General features: G+C 40.2%; 1 protein-coding gene across 1 annotated transcript; it reads right to left on the reverse strand.

The window, feature by feature from the left end:
• Positions 1 to 477: 477 nt before the first annotated feature.
• Positions 478 to 20,709, reverse strand: mcoln2 (mucolipin TRP cation channel 2). The gene is made up of 14 exons (XM_080033428.1): positions 20,625 to 20,709; positions 19,860 to 20,013; positions 19,103 to 19,276; positions 17,082 to 17,238; positions 16,909 to 16,987; positions 16,698 to 16,794; positions 16,404 to 16,503; positions 15,965 to 16,077; positions 15,664 to 15,813; positions 13,859 to 13,960; positions 13,614 to 13,736; positions 10,770 to 10,976; positions 10,280 to 10,413; positions 478 to 787 (listed from the first exon to the last, which is right to left on the reverse strand). Exons 1-14 carry the CDS (start codon positions 20,666 to 20,668, stop codon positions 751 to 753), a joined length of 1,671 nt encoding a protein of 556 aa, XP_079889554.1. The 5' UTR covers positions 20,669 to 20,709; the 3' UTR covers positions 478 to 750.
• Positions 20,710 to 20,937: the final 228 nt, after the last annotated feature.

Below are 20,937 nucleotides of genomic sequence, written 5' to 3' on the forward strand. Positions count from 1 at the left end.
TTGTTCAACAATTTCTGTTAGATTTAATTTGATGACCAAACTGACTAACATTGTAGTTCCAGTGTTGTGATTCAAAACGCCCTTCTTACTCAAGCTCAGTCCAACTTAAAATGTGTCGCCCAATGCAGGGAAACCTTTGGAGCGCTCAATATTTTTCAGAACACAGAATATACAGTATTTGTTGTACTTTAGTGTCATTAACACTATTGAACATGTAAATAATGCAGTTCGCTACTTGTGATCTACCACCTGACTTAAATGTTTTTAAACAGCTGAAGGTGAAAATACAGGAAACATACTCTGGACAATGAACAAATGAAAATGATACCTTTACAAAAATATTTTACTACCAACACTTGACAAATATATTACATCCATCCAGCACTGCATTATGTTACATAGCAACAATGTTTGCAGCAACAGTTGAAAAGCAGAAAACACATAATCATGTTCTTTAACGACTAAATGCATGTGCAGACATTTTAAAAAAAAGTAAACTTCGACAGTATCCTGAACACCAATAGATACTGTTATGAAACCTTTTTTCTCCTTTCGCTTGAGCTCCAGTTCCGTGTTCAAGAGAGGAAACTTGTTTGGTCTAATGTCACCGAATCTCCTGGAATGGTAAATCTACATTTTCCAGAATATTTCAATCGTATAGTTCAATTCCAAAGTCTGTATCAGACGTGTGAAGCCCTGCTCTCCTCCTCCTCCTCCTCTGAATGGTCTCACTTGCCGATGGGAAAGCTGTCAGCTGATCAATATGACGTCGTCATTTTCTGAATTCCTGCAACATGATCCAAAAAGGAGCACAAGACACCATCAGCGCCACCATGTAAAGAAACACATGCATGAAACACACACACACACACACACACACACACACACACACACACACACACACACACACACACACACACACACACACACACACACACACACACACACACACACACACACACACACACACACACACACACACACACACACACACACACACACACACACTTCCAATCACATGGCAGCAACTCAATGCATTTAGGCATGTAGACGTGGTCAAGACATCATGCTGAAGTTAAAACAGAGCATCAAAATGGAGAAGAAAGGGGATTTAAGCTACTTTTAACATGGCATGGTTGATGGTCCTTGGCAGGATGGAGCCATGCTTTCATGTTGTTTACGCCTAATTCTGACCCTACCATCTGACTTTCACAACTGAAATTGAGACTCATCAGACCAGGCAATACTTTTCCAATCTTTTATTGTCCAATTTTGGTGAGCCTGTGCGTATTGTAGCCTCAGTTTCCTGTTTTTAGCTGACAGGAGTAGCACCCGATGGGGTCTTCTGCTGCTGTAGCCCATCTGCTTCAAGGTTGGTCGTGTTTTGCATTCAGAGATGGTATTCTGCATACCCTGGTTGTAACAAGTGGTTATTTGAGTTACTGTTGCCTTTCTATCATCTTGAGCCAGTATGCCCATCCTTGTCTGACATCAACGAGGCATTTTTGTCCACAATGCCGCTCACTGGATATCTTTTCTTTTTCGGGCCATTCTCTGAAAATCCCAGTAAATCAGCAGTTTCTGAAAAAACTCACTTAAATCCCCCTTTCTTCCCCATTCTGATGCTCGGTTTTAACTTAAATAAGTTGTCCTCTCCAGGTCTACATGCCTAAATGCATTGAGTTGCTTGCATGTGATTGGCTGATAAGTTATACGTGTTAAGAAAATGAACTGCTGTACCTAATAAAGTGGCCGGTGAGAGTGTGTGTATATATATATATATATATATATATATACACTGTATATGCTGTGGGCCTCTGCTTAGTTGGTTTTGTGGTACAATAAGTCCCAATTGACCATGCTAGCACAGCTGTCATCAGATTTGTATTCAAAACATTGCTAAATACTTAAGGTGACATCCCATTTTTCCCTCAACTAAGCCTGGTTCAGCTACAATGCCAGACAGTTTCTGCGTCATTTTGTTCTGAGATGCATGCTCAACATGTCCATAAGGTCGCAGGAATTAAAATGAAGCAAGTCCGGCAGCTGCTTGTTCAGACCGGTTGAGGAAAGTTAAAACTCTTGCTTACAGTATTTAACTGTAGTTGCAGAGATAATCCTCTACACAGATCATCATATTTGATTTTCTATTGAAAAGGAGCCAGCACAAGCATGTATCTTTATTCTCTGGGCTTTCACCTGCAAGAAGGGTTTGGCCCTAGACACACAAAGGGAGACAAGGAAAGGGAGGCAGGACGAGGATATACGGATTGGGTGTCTCTTCAGTGCATACCCATTCTGAGAATTGAAAATGACCGCCTTGTCACGGTGCGCCTCCTTACATTTTGCTCTCAAGGGAAACTGCTTATTATGTTTCTGTTCTGCAAACAATTAGACATTTTTCCTTCATCTTTATGATCTACAGTACATTCTATTGCTGGGTTGAGTTTGTCCTGGACTCTCTGTTCCACAGAACATTTGAGGATGTGAATGTATTTCACAGAGTGAGAAGGTTGTGTTGAATCATTCTCTTGGAAAGCAATGCCACCTAAACTATTGAGACATTTCTTGTGCAAAGCTGAGCACACTGTCAAAATTATTTTAAAACATAATCCTTTGGCTAAGATGCTTTATCATACTGTGAAATCACACGCAATTTATGAAGTGCAGCGGACACATTCAAGTCTTTGCTGCCTGTAGCTTGTCCACTCAAATAGTCAGTTTCACATTATTCCGGCAGACAGACTTGATATATTGGTTCCAAACGAAAGGAGTACCCTTCCTCCTAAGCTTGCTTTCAAAACAAGATCAACTTATTTCAGCAACAGAGGATAACAACAGGGAGATGAAATTTCATCCTGTAAGACATTAACATGTTAGCATGAGAACACTGATCTAATCTGGTAATTTGGTGTATTTTTCCAAGGCTGCAAATGACTTAAATTACAGAAATCCATATAACTCGACAAAAGCGCTCCTAATGACAAATAAGTCAACCCACTCTCACAAAGGCCACCGGCATTTGTATGCTCATCTCCACAGAGAAGATGGATCTTCAATTGGCAGCCTTGCTTTAAGTTGCACTATTGCACATTATTACCTAATGGCTCTGTAACTGAGACCTAACTTCCCGAGACACTCAAGAAATCCAGAGCAGGAGGACCGGATGGCTTCGGCCACAGAAGGCGGCTGTGGAGCTTGCAGGAAAGTCACAGTGTTAATGTCTGCTAATACAGTAATGATGGAAGAGGCCTGCCAAGGAGAAACTGATACTTACATACTGTAAGAATAAGCCAAAAAAGCTTCCCCCCGCCCCACACCTTTAACGTATTCAGTTATTTTCCACAGATTACGATTCAAAAGTATTTCTATGGCGTGTGTACAAACACTTGCTTTCAGTAAATAATGGCCTCATTGCAAACACTTAACGATTCTATACAGATGACTAAATCTGTTGCTCTTTCTGGGATAAACAACATCTTTTTGCGCTCAGTCACAGAGTGGATTTTGCCTTTTTTTAAGTGGACAATGGCAATGGCTACAAAAAAACAACCCTCATCACAAACAGGGAAAATTAATGATCTATTCAAAGAGTTCTATAAAAATCTGGGAATCTTTACGAATATAGAAAAAAATGCCAAAGGCTTTTGGTTGAGCTTCTCCGTTTAGTAGAAACAGAAAATTAGAAAGAGGAAGCATTGACTTTTCAACCGGCAAAAACTCTGCGGTGTAGCTTTCGAAATGGAATGCGGTGTGTTAAAATGCGAGAAGTGCAACACTTGGTTAGAGAATGACTGCCAGATATGTCCTGATAACAAAAAAAGGATAAGCAAGTGATGAAAAAAAGAGAGGATACAGTGTTAACACACAGATGAGCCATTTAGCTACACTGTACTCCAAATTTAAAAAAGGCCACTGGAATTAAACTTTCACCCTTCACAATCCAATCAAATAACACTTCCCAACTAACCGCTAGCTATAATAGCAATACTTTTCTGGCTCAATTGGCTGAGTGTTTATGTGGGAGGCAATGCAGCAAAGAGGGAGTAATGGTTGGGGTGGTGGTGGGTGGGGGGGGGGGGTAGGGTTCTTCCCAGCGTACAGCCTCAGTTTCTCTGTAATCAGTCCATCACTGGGTGTGTCTGCATAGCTCCCACCACTAATTTCATTGCTCTCAGACCACGCAAGAGCGAGCCAAACCACAGCGTGGAGGAAACTCCGCTCCAGTCTGCTGCCTGCTGATGATAGCGATTGGCTCATAGAAAAGGAATGAGCAGAGAACGGGGACGTAAAGATAAATACCACGTCTCTCCATATACAGTCCCCTCCAATAGTATTGGAACGGTGAGGCAAATTCCTTTATTTTTGCTGTAGACTGGAAACATTTGGGTTTGACACCAAACAATGAATATGAGACAATAGCTCAACATTTCAGCTTTCATTTCCAGGTATTAACATCTGGATCCGATACACAACTTAGAAGATAGCATTTTTTGTAAAGGAACGCCTAATTTTTAGGCAAGCAAAAGTATTGGAACAGATAGACTTTAAATAAATTAAAGTGAATAAACCGTAATATTTTGTCGCAAATACTTTGCTTGCAATAACCGCATCAAGCCTGTGACCCATTGACATCACCAAACTTTTGCATTCTTCTTTTGTGATGCTTTTTCAGGCTTTCACCGCAGCCTCATTGAGTTGCTGTTTGTTTTGGGGGGTTACTCCCTTCGGTCTCCTTTTTAGCAGGTAACATGCATGCTCTATAGCAGGGGTGTCCAAACTACGGCCCGCGGGCCAACTGCGGCCCGCGGCCCGCTTTTTATTGGCCCGCGGCCGATTTTAAGAATATAATGTAATATGGCCCTTTAAAAAAAAAAAAAAAAAATTTTTTTTTTTTTTTTTTTTTTGCATTTCTTAGTTAAGCCACTAGTGCAGGGGTGTCAAACACTGATTGATTGGCCTGTGGCACATTTTAAAAATATAATGTAATATGCGCTTTTAATTTTTAAATAATTTAAATGCACTCATTATATTACAGAGAAATATGTCCCATAAAAGAAAAAGAGCCCATCCCAGAGGACCCTGCATAATATTTTATTCTAAATTAATATTATTATGGAAAATCTATGTCCTTCTCCAATAGCTTCTAATTCATCTGACACAGTGTCTCCATTTTTTTTCATACAAAATTAATACTTAAAACTTAATTTCCCTCTCAAAGTGCACCAGATTCATGCATTTCACTTTAAAAACGTAAAAAAATCTCCCGGGGGGGCATACCCCCGGATCCCCCTAGGAGGGTCGAGACCTCGGCTGGATACTATTTTCACCCTGCTGGATATTGGATGCAAAGGCAGAAAACACTGGATGTATCATTGGCATATAAGCAAGAGGGGAAATGTGTCTGTTTAATGTGCAAGGAAAGTGTTACCGTGAAGAAGGATTACAATTTACGAAGACACTATGAAACTAAACATCAGAGCAGCTACATGTCCTGATAAATGTGTTATTTTTGCAAAGTGGCCCGGCCCTTCGTAGATTTTTCTGTATGTGGCCCTCAGTGAAAAAAGTTTGGACACCCCTGCTCTATAGGGTTTAAGTCTGGAGATTGACTTGGCTAATCTAAAACCTTCCACTTCTTGCCCCTGATGAACTCCTTTGTTGTTTTAGCAGTTTTTTTGGATCATTATCTTGCTGCATGATGAAGGATCTTCCAATCAGTTTGGTTGCATCTTTCTTTAAATTGGCAGACAAAATGTTCCTGTAGACTTCTGAGTTCATTTTGCTGTTGCCATCGCGTGTTACTGTGTTGTTGTCAAGATGCACCTTTACCAAAGTGTTGGAAAGGCTAAAGTTTAGAGAAAGAAAGAATCTGCTCATGATCCCAAACATACAAGCTCATCTGTGAAACACGGTGGAGGCAATGTCATGGCTTGGGCTTGCATGGCTTCTTCTGGGACGGGCTCATTAATCTTCATTGATGATGTAACACATGATGGCAACAGCAAAATTAACTCTAAGTCTACAGAAACATTTTGTCTGCCAATCAGGGGCAAGAAGTGAAAGGTTATAGACTGGCCAAGTCAATCTCCAGACTTAAACCCTATAGAGCATCCATTTTACCTGCCAAAGAGGAGACTTAACCCATTGATGACTATGGCAATCTAAGATGCATGTCCTTAATGCCTGAGGGTTTTCTGAAAAAATAGTACGAATTGTCAAGTCTACCAAAACCTTAATATCTACGCCTGTGTAGCACATAGAAACATGAAATAAAATACATTTAAAAGTTAAGGTTCACAGGTTTTATTTAAACATGCTCCCTTAGCGCTTACACACCAAAAATTTTTTCTAAAAATCGTCAAAATTAGATGGGGGAGAAAAAAAAGAATAAATAATATAAAATATTTAGTGTGATTTTCGTCAGTAGCCTATAGTGGACCTTGATTCTGCGCACCAAACGCCACTAACTGTTCTGTAATACACTATCGCTGACACAGCTGGCTTATTTTTTTTTATTATTTTGTTTTATTTTTTATTTTTTTGATTGATGTGATTTTCGGCAAACCACACAACTTTTGGGTGGTGACGTGGTCTTAAAAAATCAACAAAACCCACCTCATGTGTATTTGAACCAATGACAGTGCATTCTATGCTGCGCATGCCATGAAAATTAGATAAAGTAACAATGCTGCACGATGCAGCATCAGGCAGGAGAGGCAATGTGGCATCGCGCAGCAGCCGTCATCAATGGGTTAAGAGAGTAACCCCCTAACACAAACAGCAACTGAATGAGGCTGCGTTGAAAGCCTGGAAAAACATCACAAAAGAAGAATGCAAAAGTTTGGTGATGTCAATTGGTCACAGGCTTTATGCGGTTATTGTGTAGTGGCAGATTTTGCATATTATATATCTCTGGACTCAAATGTTGGAATACTTATTAATGCAATAGGAAACATTGTTATTATCTTGTATAGACTTATAAGGGCCTGTTCTCACGGTGAAAACGTGACAGTTTTCCCATTTTTGGTTTAAAAAAAAAACCCGTTCAGACACAATTTATCTGACATCTTCACCCGTGCACATGTTTTCAGAGGAAACGGGACAAAATCGATGTAGTAAGCATGCCAGGCCAGCAGTGGGCGGTACAAGGTAGTAGTAAATAGCATTTCCGGTACAATTTGATGCATAAAACCTTACTGAAACCGAAAATTAATGCCACTAACGTTCATAAAGCGGTTGGTGTAAGCTTGGGGTTACAAGTATTGTAAATGACAAGCTTTCTGTCCTCTTATTTCACCGCATTGAACTCGTGAAAACAGAAGACATGCTGATAGTGAAGGGGCTTTGTGAGCAGCTACTTTTCCTGTTAGGCGTACTTCAAAATAAAAGTCAACTCACGTTTGTCCGGTGAAATGCTGTTAACGTTTAGCCAGTGAAATGCTTTTACTGTGAAGCCGTAGCCTTAATGCTCCTTTTGTTGAACAGTAACTTAACCGCTGCGCGCTGAACTATGGATAGTGTTTTTAATGTAGAGAGAGCCGTGTACACAAGTTTATTTTGCTAGAAAAAGCGGCAGAGCACAAATCTTTCCCCAGACAAAGTGGCGGGTGCATGGTATCAATAACTTACTAATAGACTACAGACTAAATTGGCGAGTGTTATAGGCCTATTTAAGCCCTGCACGTTAATTGTCTTCTAACTTTATAACTCGCGTATGGGTATTGACAGCAAATGTTATAGACTATGCATACGTGAAGTGGAGCCGTGACGTCAGCGTTACCAGAGGAAATGTTTTCGGTGTTCACATGAAACCAAAACCGTTGTGTTTTCCAAAAAATACTCCCTGGGAGTAGATCTCAAAAACTTGCGGTTTCATGCCTGCGTTTGCTGTTTTCATGGACATGATATAGTGCAACCGCAGGAATTTTTCCGCGTTTGCACCGTTTCGTGTTGCCGTGAGAACAGGGCCTAAGTGTAATGAAATATACAGTATTGCATGTTGGTTAATTGTAAACTTAAATGAAGATTCCTCAAATGCGTATCCAACAAACCACTCAGACGGGCCACACCAACCTGACCCCTCCCATGTTTTACAATAACAATGCATGTATATTAGAACTGTCTGCAAAACAGCCTGTCACTCAGGGCCCACTCACACTAGGGCCGTTTGCCTGTTCCGTGCTGCAGGAAGATTCAGCACGATTCCCCCCCCCCCCACTGGCCCGTGCTCACACTGCTCGGGGCCTGGGCACGTTTGCACCTTGCCTACGTCACCGTGTGCGTTTAGGATTTGGAGCGTAGTCTTGTAGGCTATACGACTGTTTGTGAATATTTTCATCCGGCCAAATTTGCATCATATATTCCACTTCCACATTAGAGCAACGAGAATCCTTAAGCTATTGTTTTTTTTTTAAATGTAGCCTTGACGTAATAGGTCGCGGTGGACAGTCTCATATTTGTGCAGCACGCTGTTTATTATTAATATAACGGCCCGTCATCAGACCATACCGGATGGTTTAATACACACACACATCGCTCCATCAAATCCAAGTCAGAACTTTTTGTATGGGCAGAGATCGTTTTTTTAAGTGTCTTTATAAAGTTTCTTGTTAAACCTTAGTGTAGGCTACTGTTTCCTTATCACCGGGCCGCGGTGTGTTGTTTTGGGTGCGTCTCCACCGCCATGCGTAAAGGCAGTTATGACAGCTGACGGGAGGAAAAAGAAAAAAATCATCTGACGAACGCGAGTAAACACGAAAACCTTTTTGCTTTGCTTTCTGCGCTCACCTATTTAGCTCTCTCCCTCTTTTATTAGCCCACACCTAGGCCTACACACACGTTAATTCTCACACATTTTATGTAGCTACAAGTCCAAGTGGTGGGCAATTCTGGTGCCGACTAGTAAGGCAGCGGACGTTAACGGACTATGCATCCTTAATAAATTCACGTCAGGAACGCCGCCTGTGCGCTTGCTTGTGCGCGTGTCATCTCATTAGCATCTGTACTTTGGCCACGGCACACCTCTCCCAGGTGTGCCGTGGCCAAGGGGCTATTCCGTGCTGGAATACAAGTTGGCGTGGTCACACTAGCCAAACGTTCTAGACTTTAGTATGCTAATGAGCTTTGGCACGGGGCCGCGGCCCTAGTGTGAGTGGCCCCTCGCTGTTAGACGCCTGTCTGTCTACCCAGCTTCCTTAAGTATGTATATTTGAACCTGTCTACCTATCTCCTACGATGTCCTTAAATATGTCATGACTTTAAGGGAACGTGGTCACTCTTTGCTGCACGTAACAAGTGTTGGAACTAGTGACCACTCCGCGGAGTTTTCTTGCTATTGATTGAAAATAAACCTTTTGCTATTACAAACGTATCACTCTACTTGATTTCCTCATAACAATTGCAAGCAAAGGATTTGCGAAAAAATATTAAGTTTTATTAATTTTAATTTATTTAAAGTCTATCTGTTCCAATACTTCTGCTCGCCTAAAAATGTGGTGTTCCTTTACAAAAAATGCTATCTTCTAAGTTGTGTATCGGATCCAGATGTTAATACCTGGAAATTAAAGCTGAAATGTTGATCTATTGTCTCATATTCATCTTTTGGTGTCAAACCCAAATGTTTCCAGTCTACGGCAAAAATAATGGAATTGGCCTCACCGTTCCAATACTATTGGAGGGGACTGTATAGGGACTGAATCACAGACTGTTAAAGGAATGTGTTAATGTAATAGCGTGTGATAACTTCCTCATAAGAAAGCACAGTTTTTGCTCCGCTATTTTGTAATAAATCCAACTTCTATACAAGTAGCTTGAAACACAACCGCAACGAAAAGTTGAAAAATCTGTCACCGCTGGGTTGAAGTATATCAAGAGTCATTCCTTGTATAGGCGGATTTATCGATCTAATTCCACGGCAGGATAACTCGACTAAACCTTCTGAAAAAAGACAAGAGCGTGAATGCCTGTCAACACCATTAGATGTTTTGTTGTGAGGTATATAGCGGACTTCTGGCTGTAAAACGGATCAAAGAGCTTATGATACTGTGACACAACCCGAATCAACGGTGAGACTATAATTACAGGAATTAGCCAGCACACTGGCCTTGTGCAAGGCACTTTAACCATAATATTTGCTCATGTTTGAGTGATGGGAAGTGGTGTTTGTATAGTGCAGCTTAAATGTGTTCACATTGTAAATGTGTGTTCAGCATGCTGTGTGATTTAAAAGGTTAAACATAATTAAAGCACCCGGACATGACCACAAACACCATCTTACCGTTGGCAGCAGCAGAGCACAGAGTGTCTGACGGGAAGGTCATGCTGACAGCTCTCCTCTGCAACAGAAAAATCTTTTTGCTCTCTTAGGAACTTATGCAGGTCCGTCAACGGGAATCCTTCCTTTTGGTAGTTCTGTTGGAGAAAGAATAAAACACAAAAAAGAATGAAAAAAGGAATCTACACTTGTACTCATGGGACGACATGGAGCACAGTCTTCACAAATGTGTCACAAGCGAGAGTAAAACACTTAAAAGCTTTCCAAAAATGTGCATCATTAGGATGATCGACATAAATGCAAATAAATTTGGATTAGGGCTGTAGACGAACAACTACTTTCATGATTGATTAATCGGCCAAGTACTGTGAAATATTTTCCTATGGATGTTCCATTAGCGAACTCCCTTTTTTTGGCGTAGCAAGACCATTTTAAAGTCTAATTTATAATTTGCACTTCACTCCTCATTAGAACCAAACCACAGCAAAAGTACCTTGATTGTCTCGTAGGCATCAGTGATGAGGGCGATGAAAAGCGACAGAACCATGTAGATGAACAGGGAGATGAAGGAGTAGAGGTAGGCCCGGCTGAAGAGCCACACCAAGGTGTTTTTGTCCTTGAGCTGGGCAAAGGTGGTGAACATGTCGTCACCATTTATCAGGGAGAACAGGCACTCCGCCACACGACTCAGGCCCTCAAACTACAACGATGGAAGGAGAAGAAGTTGTGAAATCTTGTCTCTGATTTGTGCCTGGGAGATGCTGGCTTCTTCTACATCCTCAGTCTCCCAAATTGCTTTCAAAATAAAAGCCTCCAAAAATAACTTTGCCTAAACCGACTGGCACTCATTTGACATTAACAGTACACGCGGCAACGATCAGGTTGTAAGTATACCGAATGTAGCTTCATTCTATTAGTGGTCACAAGTAGGTCAGCAACGACAGGTTTCATGATCGTTTTTTTTTCTTCTACAATTTGTGTCGTTTTGTAAAATATTTGGCCTGTGAAATGTTCTAAAATAGTCAAAATATTTAAAAGCCTAAGGTGACATTATAAAATGTATTCCAATACAATATCTAAAAAAAAAAAAACCTATAGACATTAATAAAGGCAAAAAGGGAATGTCTGAGATTGAAAATTAAACGTAATCTAAATAGTTGCTGAGAGAATAATTGATTATATCGAATCAGCATTTCCAATTTATCAACAAGCCAAAAAGGTTGGGAGCCAGAAGAGAAGAGAAGGAGCAGCATGTCATATTCCAAAACTAAAAAAGTGAGTAATTTTAGATGACTATAAATAATCAATGGTCACATGTAAAAGTACTGAGGGTATTCAAAAGAACATCATGTTAACAGTTTAAAAAAAAATGTTGTCCTGTATACTGAACAACATCTCTCCTCAGCTTGATAGGTTGATAGGGGATCAACGATGAAGAACGAAAGGCAAACGAAAGAGACTGATGGCCGGAAAGTCAGGGATGAGCATTTTAGTAGAATGAGATAGTATCTAAACACAACATCCCACTGCGAGTGTATGGATCCAGGGTACTGCACTTGAAAACGTGTGGGATGGCAAGTCCTGCAACATCCTCTGTTTATGCCTACAGTAAATACACAGAGGAGCCTGGAAGGGCTGACAGCACAGTACTGGGGGACTCCCCAAGCCACCGCAATGTAAATATCATGACCGTGCATCACTTCACTGTAGTGTTGGACCCACAAGGAACTGAAACCTGTTTTAAATTCAATTACAGGCATAGCACAACTGCAGCACTTTCACTTCCACCGAATGCAGACGTACATAAATTGAACGCAATACTACTTTTCAAGTTTTCTTGGGAGATGGGAGCTGGATACAATTCTCCCCACAAGCGACATTCAAGCTATAGTCCATGAATTATGAGAATGCAATCCACAAGTAAACTGACCTAACAAACGCATTTCAAGTCAGTGCATGACTTATTTACAGCAGCTACTTCTCCTCAGTTTAGGATTATCGCCACATTTTCATTTGGCTGGGCGAGACATCACTTGGCCCCGGGCGGCCAATCTTGGTCTATCTCACATCTGCCTCTCCAAGGTACGAGCACTGCCTTGTTTAGACTCCTACTGCGTGCTTGGACTTCCGTAAATAATTTATCTTAACGGGCGAGGACAGCTAAACACATAGATTTTCCCCTGATGGCACTTGTTGTTCAAGCTGCGGCCTCCCCCTTTCCAAATACTCCCTGGTTGCAACTAAAACATCTGTTGTGATGTTTTCACAGCATAAAAAAAACTTAACCATGTAACCTTCTGTTTCTCAAGGAGACCTTAGTTTTTTCCTGTCCCTTCTACAAGTTATCATTATGCATTATATGCACAGTTGTTGTCAATACAATTCTTATATCTAATGCTCCCTCCAACTATGCAACATACAAACAGAGAATGTATTTTGAAGATAACAAGACAACCTGAGACGTACAAAGGTATGTACTTGATTCCCACACTTTCCTCTGTCTAATAAAGAGGTAAATAAAGCACCTAGAAATATTGTAAAAAGTAGAGACAGAGACAAAGTTATGCCGAGTGTCTTCCATTCAATCAATTCTCAAACTTGCTGCAAGGATAGAACGTTGCTCTTTTTGTTGTATACTGACACCTAGTGGTTGAATATTCAATGTCTTCAAAAATAAATAAACAAACTAACTATAAGGCCAAAGAACTAGACGTTGCTCCTGGACAAGGTAGCAACAAGCAAGTTTTTTGAAGTTCTCTCAACTTACAGGAAATATGGACAGGACAGAGCAATTTAAAATGCAGTTTACCGTAAAAGAGAATATCCGTTAAGTTGCCTTTTTCTCCTACTGTAAGTGAAACTCTGATCACCAGTGTTCCTTCTTTTAAAATAATTGTAATAACAAAGATTATTATTGGGGTGCTCCGGTGGCGTAGTGGATAGCGTGCGTATCATATTGGCTCCGGCCTTCGTTGCAGTGGTCGCGGGTTCAAATCCGACCCGTGGACCTTTACTGCAGGTCATCCCCCTCTCTCTCTCCCCATTTCGACTCTGTACTATCAAATAAAGCTTGAAAATGCCAAAAAATTATCTTAAAAAATATATATATATTTATTATTAGTTTTTTGTTTCTTGTGTTCAAATCGAATTATGCTGTTTCAGCCCAATTAAAAGATTTGGGAACTCCCCTTATGCAACCTTATTTCTGTGGCCACAGCCGTTTTTCTGCAACAATAAAGAAAAGCAAAGTCAGCATAGCATCATAAGCTCACTTCTCTAATATCTATAGAAGACACTCCTACATCCTCTGCTCTCCTCAGAACAGTTAGAGGGTTACCTTCTCATGGTACGGGCCGAGTACGATCCACCCGCAGAAGGTGTAGCCGAGGTAGATCATGCCCGCACAGCAGCAGAAGCGCAGGACTTTGGGGAAGGCTAATTTCATGGTTAAAATTAACACCTAGACACACAGGAAGTAGGGAAATAGGAAGTCAGTGAGTAAGTACGTTAAGCTTCAACCCAATAATAAAGTGAGGCAAGTCCATGTACAAAAAAAGGGAGAAAAATGGTTTAAGAACTCACATTGTACTTCTGGAAATATCCCAGGTACCTGATCACACCCACCCACACCAATAATGTAGACGTTCCCAGGAAGATACTGCACACATCGTAACTAGTCAGACTCTACAGGGGAAGAAAGAAAATTCAAAAGATCACTGAGAAAGCTGATTTAGTGAGGTGCAGAGCAGGGTTGTCCACTTATCACAGTGTTGGGATATTGATCCAGACCTGCTCCTGTCCACATGTTGAAGTATGCATGGGCATGACACTGAACCCCACATTGCATCTGATTACTTACCACTACCTTGCTTGGTAGCTTCCTGCCATTGGTGTGTGTGAGTGTGTGTGTGTGTGTGTGTGTGTGTGAGTGAAACCAACCTTGTAAAGCACTACACGGCAATATTCCCATTCACCAGGAAATCAGGTCTTAGTGTATACTAACAGTACAGAGTTTCACTAGCAGTTGTGTAGCTTAAAATTTATCTCACCCTACCTATCTTGTAAACTGTGGGGGAACTGTGAGATGATCCACGTGGATTATTTTATTAGGGCTTAAAGTACAATGTGGAACTGCAACAGAGGAACATCCTGTCAATTGATAACTAACAAGGGACATAACGTGACTTTGCTTTCATTTTCTAGGGTTATAACTAGGGCCCGACCGATATATCGGCCGGCCGATTATAGCACATCTCCGAAAATTTGCTAAATGGCCGCAGATTTTTTATTTTTTCATTCCAGCAATCATGTTGAGTGAGATGCATTGCTGCCCCGGAGGTAGCCTTATAGCCTATTAACAGCAGCAGCAGGTGTGTTGTAATACATTGGATTAATTCACACTTGACAGTTCCCCCTGACACCAATAGCAGAGTCATTGGTCATCTCTTGACTGTTAATAGTAGTTGATATTACTATAGTTATTATATAGAATTTATATAGTGCTTTATTGGAGGTCATTCAAAGACACTTTACATCAAACATATAGAAAATCATACTTATAGAAAAAGAAAACAAAATACAGACAAATTAAAGATAAGGTTTGGAGTGGAGTCAGGCGCATTATGCTTTCTTAAAGAGGTGAGTTTTGAGTTGACTTGACTTGAATGAGTTTATCTAGTCTGAGATGCTGATGTTTGGAGGGAGGTAGTTCCAGAGGGTTGGGAGCAGTTACATAAAATACTTAATGTCTGAGTTTAAAAATGTGTCATGTCACTTTAGACATATTTGTAACACTTTTTTATTTTTTTAGATAATGCATATTTCAATAAATAAAAAGTTCCTGAACACCTATTGACAGTAAAAAGTATTTATATATATTTAAGGGTTCAAAAAAAGTAAATTTTTTCAATATATGTATTTATCGGATTAAAAAAAATAAAAAATCGTCCGATTTAATCGTTATTGTAATTTTTCTCTGAAAATAATCGGCATCGGCACCCAAAAATCCATATCGGTCGGGCCCTAGTTATAACACAACTACCTCACTGAGGATATTGATTTTGTAATTGTATACGTTTAAATCTACACCTCTACATTTAGTCCTTTCAGTCCAAAGTCCACAAGACATTCAGACTTAATAAATTACAGGCTGTTAGTTCAGCATGCATGCAGTACCAAAACTATTATGGTGACTGCTTAAAACCTTTACTGTTTTTTTTGTTTTTAACGCAATCTGATTATAATAGCTATTTTCTTTTGTCAAACTTAAATTTTACAGCATAGGGAGAATTAAGTTCATACAAAAAGTACATAACAGTGAAGCCACATAGTTATCAAAGTACATTTTGGGCCTTATTCCTAGGACAGAAGTATCCAATTCAATTTACCTTGGATTGTATTTCCATCTTCAGTATGGACCCAACTATGGCAAGGAGGTCGCTGACAATGACCAGCACATACCAGCCGTTCAGAAACTCGCTCTGGTCGTCCTCACACACTTTACGATTGTAATTCTCATGCAAGTATCTGGAGAATCTCTGAAAACACACAGATGCAAAATTCAGTCTCCTATAGAAAAAGATCTGCAACATAGTACCAGAGTAACTAAGGACATTTTTTGTAGAAAAAATACATTTAAAGAACCCCAGGATGATATATTGTAAAGTGAGCAGAGACTGAAAGGCTAACCTGGAGTAACCTGACAGCCAGTACGATGGAGCGGCCGCACAGCACAGCTGACGTTAGGCAAACGATAATGACGAAGCCGTCAAACACAAGGAGATAGTGTGTATTCTTCTGAGCTGGAACAGAGACAAAGTGTGTGCAAGTGTGTGTGTGTTGGTGTGTGTGTGTGTGTGAGAGAGAAAGAAGGTTTATCTCTCGCATAACTCCCTCACAATTTTTACTGATAACTACAAGTTTACTAGGAAACGCCTCACTAACAGTCAACAGTATAATACATTTGAATTTTTTTGGGCCCAAAGAGTATTTGTTCCTTGGGTTTTTGTATATGGTGGTGAACATGCGGTGCACAAAAAACAAATTATGAACAAGCCTAAATCACATAATTTGTCCAGTCTTTCCACTTTATGTTTATTTCTCCATTATATGATTTGCCGCCCCTTACCCGTCCCAGATATGGTCCAGTCTTTACATGCGCAGCTCTGTGCGTCTATGTCCAGGAATATTTTCACCTTTCCGCTGTGGCACTGGTTGTCAAATGTAATCTGGGCAGAAAGTCGAAGGAAAAGTACATTGTTAAAAAGATGAGATAAAGTAGTTCTCTTACCATAAAACGCTGCAGTCTATATGCTCGGTCAGCACTTTATTAAATGGTGATAAAAAGCTGAACAAAAAGTTCACCTGCTTAGGTACATTTCATTTCCATAATAACAAGCTCCAAACCACGACTTAACCATACCGTGACATAGAACGAGTAGCAGTCCGGCATCTCCCGTGAACGCACTGTCTGAAGGTTGATTCCGTTCAGCTGGAAGGTTATTTTCAAGTCAACAAGCCTAAAAGGAGAAACGGGATTGTAATGCGCGTGAGAAAAAAAGAAAAAAAAATAGGAAACGATGTGTGCTAACTGCACTGCAGTCATGTACAGTACATCGATGGGAGACGTTTACCTGTAAAATTTCAGATCAAAAAACGACGAATTCTGGGTTTTCCATTGGTCTGCTGCCTTCGGATCATGCGACATACAAACTGAGATGGAGGAGATGAATAGAGTGAGAAAATGAACACTATGCTTGAGATATTAGACTCCAACAACAACAAAAAACTATCTGTACCCTCTTACCTGTCTCCAGCTGAGCATCTATGTCGTAGGATTCATCTGAGGCCTCCACTTTGCCTTTCTTGTAGAACTGCTTACAGATGGTGAGAGGTATCAGCTTGCCGTCTTCATCCTCAGAGTAACTAATGGGGCCCACAGAGAGCCGGCCCAACTGGCTGTACTATAAATATCAGAAGCCTCAGTTAAACAAAACATAATATAATGTTTTTATATATATGCACATGTGACAGGTTTCAGATTGTCCTTATCAATGATTTGTTTACACAAATTAACCAAGATGCTCCGAACACCTGACCATGAGGGCACTAGTGCACATGATGTGGTCTCACTCAAAATAACAATAAAAAAATATATATTACTATATTCATATAAAAATGCTTTATTTACCCGTTTTAGTGTCAGAAATGCTGTTGATGTAGCATTTTAATTTCTATATGGCCTAAAAGCAAACAAGGTAAAATCTCTACTTGCACAACACCAGTTTCCAACTAACCCTTAGGAATAAGGGTGTGTTCAACTGATAGAGTTATCCTGAGTACAAATTTCCAACTCGTAAATGGCCTTCAAGTCAACATCACAGTGGTCATTACGACTGGGGAACTCAGACCTTTGGAAAGCTGTTAGGGGAGAGTGGCCTAAGTTGTGCAACTTTTCACTCAAAGTGACTTTAAAGTGAGGCCTTGACAGTAAAGTCTCCAACTCAAATATGTACATATATTTCAGGGTGTTGTGCATCCCTGGCAATAACAACTTTGGATCTGGAATAAACTGTTGAAGAAATATAGCTTTCAGAAAAAAAGTTGTCTTGATGCACAACTTGTGTGGTGTAAGTTGTGCGGTTGGAGAGAATACCATGGGGTGAATTGTGCCATTGCTATATATCTCATAAACTGTAATGCAAGACAAATCCATTAGACAATCACTTATTTAAGGTGTATTTAAAGTAAATAAAGTAAATAGTTGACAAAGATTGAAGGACACTTTTCTTAAACAAGGCCTAGCAGATCTAATGGTTTTACCTGCAAAGCTCACAATGACAAAGTCACCATCATCATCTTTCTGGCCATCTGAACTCTCATCAGTGGTGTCGTTAAGTGGAATTGAGATGTCACTCTCTTCTGAGCTACTGTAGACAATCACTTTCTTTTGGTGACCAGCGTATACAGCCATGCCACTGGCACAACTCTCAGAAATGTACTTTGCACTAGTTGCTCCGTGCTTGTGGAACCAACTGCCACCTGACAAATGTGATTCCCCTACATTTCTGCCTTTAAATCAAGGCTCAAAACCCATATGTACACCCTGGTGTTTCCTCCCCATTAACTATCTTACCTCTGCACTACTATCTGTGTGTATGTGGATGTATGGGCTTTACGTCTTTTATTTTGGTTATTGTTATTTTACCTTCATTGTTTACCTACTGAATGCACTATGTACAGCACTTTGGACAGTGCAAACTGTCATAAATGTGCTTTTATAAATACATTTTACTTACTTACTTATAACTCTTATGGGATATACCTGTATAAATAAAGGTTAAAAAAAAAACTCACCCAGGCCCTTTGGCACAAATCACCCCAATCCCAGAAATTTGGATAATAAGCATGATGCAGCAATTTAGGGCTGACATCGTGCTAACTGTATACTCAAATGTAGCATACCAAAGCACTAAAACATGTGTCAAATGTTTTCATACTTGTCTATAATTGTTCAGACACAATAATCAAAAAACCTTGATCATGGAAATTTTACTTTGAAAGGCAAAACACAGTTTTTTGAGCTTAAATGTGCTTATATCTTATTCCTTGCGTTTCCCTTCTTTACAGGATGAGTCAAATGGATGGCTCTTCTTAAATATGTGGTCACATTTCCAATTTCTTCCACAGTTTTCTAGAAACAAGGGGTGGCACAACTTCCAAAATGCACAACTTAGGCCACTCTCCCTTATATGAAAACCAAACCGGTAAAGGTTATCAAAACCCAAATTTAAAAGGATGGTGTGAATGCTCTGGTGTTGAACTTGCCTGTTCCACGACATAAAACAGACTATCATAGACACCCTGCTGTGTGTAGACGGCCACACTGTAGTCGTCCTCATCCACCCCGCTGTAGTCCTTCAGGAACAGGTTCTTGAGGGCCATCATGTTCTCCTCCTTGTAGGACACCACTAGCTGGTTGTTGAGGCCAAACAGGATGAGCTACAAAGGACAGGACAGGGGGAAATAAATACATAGGCAACTTCTTATTTTTACCAAGATGCTCGCAGTGATAGTCGGAGCACATGTCTTTCCGTTTAGTATGGTTCTTTGTAGTATTCTTAAAGAATAAGATATACTTCCAGGAATATTGTTTTCAGAAGTCAGTTGTTACTTAAAGATTTTTTCTAGAATTGAAATCATTACGTACTGCATTATGTGATATTATGTTGTCTACTCTGTATCCCAAATTACAACACTGCTGGGTTGGACTTTGTCCATTCTGAACAGCAGTAACAACAAATCAATGATGTAATTGCTATTTTGAGTACTTTTCAACTGGAACAACAGTTATTATTTCTAGTAGGAGAGTGTAGTTTCTGGTGTTTCCCCATGTGAAACTTGAAGTTGTCTAAATGTATCCAACCACACACATAAACACTAGTTCAACTACAGTTTCTGCCCCAGGATTAATGCCCTGGGACAGACTAGGCTACTACAGTTTCTAGAAACTTGACATTTTCAGGGTTGTTCTTCTTTCCAGGTCTTTCCTAAATCTATCTCAAACATCCCCCAGGCTACGCACTTGTGTGGTGATCATGACGATTTTCAGTATCTGAACCCCGAGTTTCCAGGGTAAGTGTCGCCGGGCCCGGTACTTCTCACATGGGCTCATGAAGTAAAACTTCAGGTCATCTCTTAGGTTCTCCTCTTTGATGAGGTCGTGAGTCATGACAGAGCTGAAACAAACGTCACAACAAAAATGTTAAAATGTACAAACTGTTTTACTTGTAAGTTCCCCTTAATTTTAGTATGAGGAGGCAGGAATCTAATGGTCGGAGGGTGTTAAAGAAAAAAGGAGGGGAAGTGAAAGCAGTTATTTCATGATCAGTAAGTTGACTCAATTTTTTTTCCTTGTGTTTTTCTTCCGTCCAGCATGAGACTGTACATTTTTTACAGGAAGAACTCATACTGAGAGGACACTGCCTGCATTCATGGTGCTGTCTGGGTTTAAGTCCAAGGTTAGCTGAGGGAGTGCACCTTCAATATTTTCCAAACAGTTTGTGAGCCAGAGAGGCTTTAAAGTTTGTTTCAAGCCATTTCCAGCTAGCCTAGCCTACCTTTCAGGAAGTTACAGAAAAGTAATACATTACTTATTAAATGTGAGACAATATTTAAGCTTTAAAAGTAGGTTTTGCGCTGATTGTTGCGTCTTTATGTCCAATTTTCAGCGGCCAACATGTTTTTACTTAGGCGAAATTTATTTCAGAGATGTGTCAAAAGTTAACAAATTTTGAAAACATGCCCGGTTTTTTATGGTCAATCATAAATTAATAAATAAATAACTCACCTGATTGAATTGCTCCTGTCCAGGTATCGACCCAATAGTTCCATGATTGATTATCCACGTGGAGACACCGTTAACCAGGTATGCTATGTGGTTGTCAGACGGCTGTCACAGAACCAGTCAAGAGTCCCTGCAGCTTTCAGTGTCTGCAGTCTGCACCGCACACAGCTTCCACTCAGCCAATCAGGAAATGAGATTCAGGCGGCGCACGAGGTTTCCAAACGGCGGTCCGTGGGAGGCAAGGGGTCTCCAACGGCTCGATATGGGTCCAGAGAAAAATATTTATACAAATATAATTTATATATTCTGTTCTCTA

This window comes from Ammodytes marinus (genome assembly GCF_949987685.1).
Source record: "Ammodytes marinus genome assembly, chromosome: 8".
In the NCBI taxonomy this organism is placed as follows: domain Eukaryota; kingdom Metazoa; phylum Chordata; class Actinopteri; order Uranoscopiformes; family Ammodytidae; genus Ammodytes; species Ammodytes marinus.

Coding starts and splice junctions, on each gene's coding strand:
- mcoln2 (XM_080033428.1), bottom strand. CDS start 20,668: ATGGAACTATTGGGTCGATACCTGGACAGGAGCAATTCAATCAG. Junction 16,795..16,908: donor TTTGATCTGAAATTTTACAG/GTAAACGTCTCC, acceptor TTCTCCTTTTAG/GCTTGTTGACTTGAAAATAA. Junction 788..10,279: donor GTGCTCTGCTGCTGCCAACG/GTAAGATGGTGT, acceptor ATCATGTTGCAG/GAATTCAGAAAATGACGACG.